At 38.7% G+C, this 8,657-nt stretch overlaps 1 protein-coding gene across 1 annotated transcript in view; it reads left to right on the top strand.

The window, feature by feature from the left end:
• The first annotated feature begins 3,253 nt into the window (after positions 1-3,253).
• The window catches only part of ildr1a (immunoglobulin-like domain containing receptor 1a), a 9,441-nt gene continuing 4,037 nt past the window's right edge, over positions 3,254-8,657 (top strand). Inside the window, exons 1-6 of the mRNA XM_042717021.1 lie at positions 3,254-3,499; positions 4,138-4,308; positions 4,692-4,841; positions 6,798-6,917; positions 8,127-8,273; positions 8,474-8,602. Of these exons, the coding sequence (XP_042572955.1) occupies positions 3,460-3,499; positions 4,138-4,308; positions 4,692-4,841; positions 6,798-6,917; positions 8,127-8,273; positions 8,474-8,602 (757 nt within the window). The 5' untranslated portion in view covers positions 3,254-3,459. The remainder of the gene's footprint in view (positions 3,500-4,137; positions 4,309-4,691; positions 4,842-6,797; positions 6,918-8,126; positions 8,274-8,473; positions 8,603-8,657) is intronic.

The following is an 8,657-nucleotide window of genomic DNA, read 5'->3' as shown; positions in this document are numbered from 1 at the left end:
ATACTTTAAAATATCATTTATTTCTGTGATGTGCAGCTGTATTTTCAGCATCATTACTCCAGTCTTCAGTGTCACATGATCTTCAGAAATCATTCTAATATGATGATTTATCATCAGTGCTGAAACTGTTGTGCTGCTTAATCATATTTGGGACCTGTGATACTTTTTAAAAAGAACAGTGTTTATTTAAAATAGAAAATTTGTGTTATACACTACTATTCAAAAATTTGGGGTCAGTCAGTTTTTTTAAAAAAAGAAAAGAAATTAAAACTTTTATTCAGCAAGGATGTGTTAAACAAAAAAGTGATAGGAAAGACTTATATTGTCTATTTCCAAAATAAATTTTGTTGTTGTTTTTTTTTTTTTTACTTTTTATTAATCAAAGAATCAAAGAAAAAAGTATCACAGGTTCCAAAAAAAATATTAAGCATCACAACAGTCTCCAACATTGATATTAATCAGCAGATTAGAATGGTTTCTGAAGGATCATGAGTGGAAAGAGTGGAAATTCTTTAGGAAACCAATAATATTTCACAATATTACTGTTTTTTTCTTCTGTATTTTTGATCAAATAAATACAACTTTGATGAGCAGAAGGGACTCCATTAAAAACATTAGAAATCTTACTGATCCCAAACAAACAGGACACAGTCTTTTCATTCTCATGGATATCATCTCAAAGTGCTCTGTATGAATGGAGTTTTTATTTTGCTAAATGGTTAAATTCTGACAACATATCACACATTCGTAAAAACAAGACACTTGCTAACTAATTAATATTATTGCAAATCTTGTTATAGACTTTTTTTTTAGATTTTATCAGTATTATAAGATACAGACCATTATTTTCTAAGTAACAAATGATGATATTGTGTATTTTTGTGGATGACACTGGTTTTCATGAGCAAAGCTGAGCAAAGATTTAAAGATACAGCGAAGAAGATTACAAGGAGTGATTTGGTTTCAGTGGTTTGTCAGAATTATCAGCCAAACTCACCATGTTATATAAAGAAGAAAGGGCTTTCACTGAATGACCATTACATGTGAGTTCCTCGAGCGTCTCAGTCAGACGCTTCAGTGTTCGTAGGGAAAGGTTTCGCTTCAGTGTGAGGCGTCTGGAGACTAAGCTCATCCAGTGCTGGAGATCTTCACCTGCACTGCCTTTACTAATCACTCTAGGCTTCTTTACAAATGCTTTATGTGAGTTATCTGTATCCCCATACTTGAGAAAACGGTTCATATAATCACAGTTTTGCCCATGAGGACTGATAATCATGTTTATGCAACTGTTTACATTTTTTTGTTTGTTTTCACATGTTTGCTGCCTCATGAAATATGTGTATGATCTGTATGCAGACTCGGTTATGTTAACTGCATCAAATGAATTTCAGTAAAAACTTGACAAACTCTACTCCAAGCAGACTTGTGTGTGTTTTGTAATTTGAAACTCTTCTATCACTCTTGTTGTGTTTGTGTCGCTGTAAATCAGTGTAAGTGTGAGTCATGAGGCTCTTTGTTCATTGTTTAGACAATAGTGACGCACTGAACACAACAGTTTTGAGATGGAAATCTCACACACACACACACACACTCGCTCACACTCACACGCTCACACACACACAAACACACAAGCACTGACATGGCTTTCTTAATAATAATAATACTGTGGACTTGTGTTATTTTTATATAAAGCTCAACATAATGATTACACTTTTTACAAGAAAACATTTATTTATGAATCATTTTCACACGACGATGTCCCTAAGTGGCCTCAGACTTGTCTGATTTAGCTCTTGCTATAGATTGTGCAGCCAACAAAACATTTAAAATGTATCTTTACAAAACATCTTCAATAGGCAAAAAAATAAAAAATAAATTCAACATGACTAAGACATTAAGGCAGACTGTAATTCCAGCCTCATGTTTTAGTAAATATCACACCTGCTCTGATTCTTAATGAGATGACTGACAGACTGAAGGTTATTTTGCTCCACGTATTTCAAGTGTGTGTGTGTGAGAGAGAGAGAGAGTGTGTGAGTGTGTGTGTGGACTGGCACGATTTAAAAAGGGGAAATCAGGTTCTGTACTGTTGATGAGACTCAGATACTGGAGCTGCACAGTGAGGAGATCTGAGGGCCAGAGATCAGCGATCATCTCACACCATCTGCTGGAGACACCAGGATCTTCAGCTGATCTCAGGCCTGTGCTGGACGAATGGAAAACTAATCTGCCTGAAACTATCAGCAATTAGCACTATAACATCGTTTATATATTGTGTTAATATTAACATACTATTTATTCAAATAAATTAACGTAAAAGTCGTTTTGTTTATGTATTCTGGTGGTGAGTTTATGATCTGAAAAGCTCATTCATTCTCTGTGAATGTCACCTTCAGATGTGATCCCTCTGGAGTTGATCGGATTCTTTGTTTATATGGATTGAGCTTCTCAAAGCCTGTTGAGTGAAAATCATGATAAAGAGTCAGAGAAACAGTCTCTGATAACACGTGAGCTCTTTACATTCCCAAACTACTAAAGCAAAGCCTGTGGCTAAAACATTACTCTCCTCATCCACACGAAACTAGTGTCGCTGTAGAACAGTTACAGGAATGACTTTCAGAAAAAGTGATTTTTACTGGATGTTCAATTTCTCATCCACTGCCTCCGAGATCATATCAGATATGACAGATATTAAATATTACATATTAAAAAGTGACATCCCTGCTGAAAAAAACAATAGAACTGTCACAGAAAATTCGAATGGTTTCCTCTACAAATACCATTAAAAAAAACCATCAACTTTTAACCAATAAATGTGTTAATGTTTTGGGACATATTCCATTAGGATTTATTGGTTTTAAGAAGCCAGTTACCAGTAGAGACCCACAGGTCCATCCCAGTCTTCATTAAAACCTATACAAGTCCCATTATAACCAGTAAAACCATTACACATTCTGTGATGGTGTCTATTGTTTTTGTTTTTTTCACCAGGGATAATAGTGATGTTGATCATAGTGTGAGTGATTAGACTTGTTTGTAAGAAAACACAATGAGGCAAACTTTATAGTAAAAGTGTTTACATACAGACATCCTAATAAATTGAACGCATATTTATTATTGTTTTAATGAAGTTTCGCGGGCTGCTCGTGTTACCTGTGCTGCTCGTGTTACCTGTGCGCATGCGCGCTGTGTGATGTACCTGTTTGTGGGTGGAGTACTGATGATGATGATGACGACGAGGGGAGGAAGAGGAGAGCACAGGAAACACAAACCGGACTCTGAGAGACGCCACTAAACGTTAAAAGTTCTTGGAGAAAATGCAGTAGATGCGTCTAGCCTGCCGCAAATTTTATAAAAAGAAGAAAATGCAGTTTTGACTGAGCTGCTCTTCCGCCGCTTTCATCAGATTAACACTCGCGCTGGTTTCGGTTCGTAGTTTCTGGAGTTTATCAGATCATCATGATCGTGTCTGTGCTGCTTCTGAGTCTCCTGACCACAGGTGAGTCTGATCTTCACACGGAACACCTCATACACACACACGCATCTGTCCGTTTCACTGCCAGAAAGCCAATAATACAATGACTTTGTGAAGGTTGATCAACGGAAACAGGTACAAGTGTCACCTGTGCGCGTCCGTATCGATCACGTGACCAACGATTGTTGACAAAGAATCCAATTAAAAAAAAATTACAAAAGTCGAAAGACTGATGAGCTATACATGTATAGAAACAGCACTCAAGAATAAGAAAATATGCAATCTAGAGAAATAAAAAAAGAAAAACAAATAACATACAGACATACAAATGCAGTGATCATGACTGAAAGTTCATATGAAAAGTAAGAGATTCGGTGAGCGTGATTTCACAAAGTACAACATGTCTTTCTTGGCAAAATCACGGTGACTAAGAGATTCGAAGAAATGACGTTTCAACAAATATTTTGCTGAACATTTATCTTTATAAACATGTTAGTCACCAATGCTGAAATTGTCTGGAACTAGTTAAGAATTTCCTTCTGTTTGTCTCGTGACCAGTTTAACAGGTTTGGCAGCCTGTGTGTTTCTGTGTTAACTAACACTCTCTGTCTCTCACTCAAACACACACACACATTAACACACTTTCGCTTCCGTTCTTGCAGGGATTCTGTCTATCCAGGTCACCCTCTCTGAGACAGAGAAGCGCACGACTCTCTTCGCATCGGTCACCTTGCGCTGTGATTTCTCCACCTCTGCTCAGCTGCAGAATGTGGTGGTCACTTGGAGATACAAATCCTTCTGCAAAGATCCTGTTCTGGACTACTACTCCACAGGTAGAGCTTTAGCATCACATCATCTTCTATTATGTCTGTGTGAGATGTGAGGAAGTGTTTCATAGATGTTGCTGTGTCTGTACGGGATGCGCTGTGATGGTGATGCATCAGATCAAAAACTGGAGATGCTTTTTTTGTATTCAATACATCACTGTCTTTAGTGGATTCATGAAGTGGTGAGGACAAAACAGAAATGCATTTGTGTGTACACCATCCAGGTCTGTGTCCAGAGTAGAATTAGGAAAACATGTTATGGACTGAACTACTACTGTGCCACAATCACGTCAAGAACTTTAATTGGCTGTTGTGACATTGTTGTCATCACATCAACACACCCCGTCCAGTGCTAATGTGCATGTGTTGTTGATGTTGTTGTGCTGCAGCGTACCAGTCGGCCCTTCAGTTGGGTCGAGACCCTGCCAATGACTGCGTGGACTCGCAACGCACCATCCGAACCGTGGCTCAGAAACTGGGATCCAATGAGGCAGTGCTGGGCAACGAGTACAGAGATCGCAAAATCTACATTCAGAACAGTGAGTGGATGCTTGACATGCTACGCTACTGCATTGAGACTGTACTTTTGTATTTCTTTATTGTCTGAGGAATGCTGCTGGACTATAGTTGTGCATCTGACCTTCACAGAGAGATGCGAATGTATACCTACCTGAGCAATAGTTAGAATCAAACCTGAGCGATAGTGAACTACAATTAAACCTGAGCAATAGTGAACTGCAATTAAACCTGAGTAATAGTGAAACCTGAGTGATAGTGAACTACAGTAAACTAGAATTGAACCTGAGCGATAGTGAACTATAGTGAGCTAGAGTCAAACCTGAGTGATAGTGAACTATAATAACTAGAACTGAACCTGAGTGATAGTGAACTATAGTGATCTAGAGTCAAACCTGAGTAATAGTGAACTATAGTGAGCTAGAGTCAAACCTGAGTTATAGTGAACTATAGTGATCTAGAGTCAAACCTGAACTATAGTGATCTAGAGTCAAACCTGGGGGTTGGTGAACTATAGTGAGCTAGAGTCAAACCTGAGGAATGGTGAACTATAGTGATCTAGAGTCAAACCTGAGTCATAGTGAACGATAGTGAGCTAGAGTCAAACCTGAGGGATGGTGAACTATAGTGATCTAGAGTCAAACCTGAGTGATGGTGAACTATAGTGACCTAGAGTCAAACCTGAGTGATAGTGAACTATAGTGAGCTAGAGTCAAACCTGAGTCATAGTGAACTATAGTGAGCTAGAATTGAACCTGAGTGATAGTGAACTATATTGAGCTAGAGTCAAACCTGAGTCATAGTGAACTATAGTGAGCTAGAGTCAAACCTGAGTGATAGTGAACTATAGTGAGCTAGAGTAAAACCTGAGTGATGGTGAACTATAGTGAGCTAGAGTCAAACCTGAGTCATAGTGAACTATAGTGAGCTAGAATTGAACCTGAGTGATAGTGAACTATAGTGAGCTAGAGTCAAACCTGAGGGATGGTGAACTATAGTCAGCTAGAGTCAAACCTGAGGGATGGTGAACTATAGTGATCTAGAGTCAAACCTGAGTCAAGTGAACTATAGTCAGCTAGAGTCAAACCTGAGGGATGGTGAACTATAGTGAGCTAGAGTCAAACCTGAGTGATAGTGAACTATAGTGAGCTAGAGTCAAACCTGAGTCATAGTGAACGATAGTGAGCTAGAATTGAACCTGAGTGATAGTGAACTATAGTGAGCTAGAGTCAAACCTGAGGAATGGTGAAGTAGCATCAGCACAATTCAGTTCAGTTCAACTGAAATCAGACTCAATTCAGCTTCAGTAAATCAATATGAATAAAGAGTGCCTGCTAACTAGCTACTTTAGCATCTTTTTCACTTTTTCATTAGATACATTATTGTGTTAATTGAATAATATAAAATTATAGAATATTGTGTTCCAGCACCTAGTTCCTGATCTGAAAGTGTTTTGGTGGGAACATTGTTTGGTGCTACAGAGCATCTCTTAAACCAGGAACCGCTGATAGACTTTTGTTCTTAACTAAACTTGTGAAACACTTGCATAATTTGTGAATAAAGTGTGAAATGTCTTATGTGAAATACATTGCTCTAAAGAAGCTGTCAAAATAACCTAATTTGTGTTAATTAAAAAAAAAAAGAAGTGGTCACTAGGTCTCCTTTTTTAACTGTGTTTTGCACTAAACATTTTCAATAGCTGTTCTATCCAAATGATTTTTATTTTATTTTTATTGGTGCAGAAGAAAATCACCTTTTTAATTATTCTAGATCACATGCAAAAATATTGAGGTATATACAAAATCTGGAAAATAACAAGATAAAACATTTTAGGTATATCGTCCAGCCCTGCTGCAAAGTGAAGTGATGGAGACCTGACTGATCAAGTTGGGGTTTTTTGTTAGCAAATTTCTTTTGCATGAATGATTGTTTATATGACAGGATCATTTTCTGAGATTTGTGTGTGTGTGTGCCATCAGAGGCTGATCTGGTCATTCAGGATGTGATGTGGTGGGATAACGGCATGTATTTCTGCGCTGTGGAAGCACCTGGAGACACAGGCGGAGATTCAGACCAAGAGATGAAGCTCATCGTGTACCGTAAGTGAATGACCTGATTACTAATACAGGAGTGTGTCCAGTAAACACGGCAGAAGAAAAAACTATTCACCTCAACAAGACTCCAGAGGTCCTGAATGTACAACAGTCTACTTCTAATTGGGTCATTCCGTGTCCAGATTTACTGAGTAATCTTTCATACCTTTTGAGTTACAGGCATGCAAACTTTGGAGAAAAGACTTGAAAAGTGCTCTTTCCTCATTTTTAAAAGGGCTCAATTGGCACATTTTACCAACAGACTGATCAATCTCTGTGTAAAAGTAATATTATGATGCTGCCATCTTTCTGAAGTCATTTTTACCCTCCTGTAATTTGGCTCTGAATCTCTGCTGAAAAGTTTGACCCCCCCTCGACAAAATAGTGGATTACTCAGTAAACAATTCATCCACGACATTTAATATTTTGGCTTTCATCCTATCCATGTTCATCTTTCTTCAAAAATATTAGCAAAATCTAAAATTTGAGCCGGGGACCTCTGGTTGAGTTGACACGGAATCACCCAATTGTTTTAAATAGAACCGACATGAAAACATTTCCTTCAAAACAGAAGCAGACTCAGACTCAGTTACAGCCTGTAGTAGAGACACTAATAAATCACCACACACAATCTGTCAAATCACAAAACTTAAAGAAGCAAAACAAATGGCAGCTTTGTGCTGAATGTTTGTCTGTTCACCAGCTGCATGAACACAGGATTAGGAGCAATCATAGAATAATCACATCGGAGAAATGACAAACACAGCATCATATAAAGCAGCAGGTGACTACACTGCAAAAAAAAAAAAGGCTATCTTGCATAGTATTTTTGTCTTGTTTCTAGTCTAAATATAGTCTAAGTTCTTAAATCAAGTTGCATTTAGTAGATAAGTGAGATGATGTAAGATATTTAGTCTTGTTTCCTGGGGAAAAAAACTAAATGAAGTGCATTTTGCTTTCTCACCCCTCTGGCAGATATTTTTACTTGTTTTAAGCAAAATTCACTTCCCCCAGGAAACAAGACTAAATATCTTACACCATTTCGCTTCTCTAGTACATGCATCTTAATTTAAGAATTTTTTTATATTTTGACCAGAAACAAGACTATAATACTAAGATTTTTTTAGCAGTGCAGAACAGACTTGAGTGAAACCCCTGGACTGATTTGTGCAGATGAGCGGAGCGCGTCTGAATGTGTTTGGTTGGTTCTGTTAGATTGGCTGACGGTTCTCCTCATCATCCTCGGCGCGCTGATGCTCATCCTCCTCTTGTGTATCTGCTGCTGTCAGTGCTGTCCGCAGAAGTGCTGCTGTTACGTGCGCTGCCCCTGCTGCCCAGAGACCTGCTGCTGCCCCGCAAAACGTTAGAACACTCACACGCTCACACACACTCTCTCACACGCTCACACGCTCACACACACTCGCTCACACACTCTCACACACACACACACACTCTCACACACACGCTCTCACACACACACTCTCACACACTCTCTCACTCACAGCAGCTTCTGTCACCGGACACAGAGATAAACACTGTGTAATGCTGTGTTGTGTGTTCAGTGGTGATGCAGCACAGGCTGATGAAGGAGGCGCAGAAGGCCATGACTCCGTGGATGAACGGACAGACGATGTACGCACCGATGAGCAACCACAGCTCCTCGTATCAGATGAACCCCATGCTGTACGCAGGTCAGAATAAATGATGAGCTTCAGGAATAAATCAGGAAGTGAACGGATGCTGTAT

The sequence above is a fragment of the Cyprinus carpio genome, chromosome B1 (assembly GCF_018340385.1).
Source record: "Cyprinus carpio isolate SPL01 chromosome B1, ASM1834038v1, whole genome shotgun sequence".
NCBI classification, from domain to species: domain Eukaryota; kingdom Metazoa; phylum Chordata; class Actinopteri; order Cypriniformes; family Cyprinidae; genus Cyprinus; species Cyprinus carpio.
This window is presented reverse-complemented; position numbering and strand designations above follow the sequence as displayed.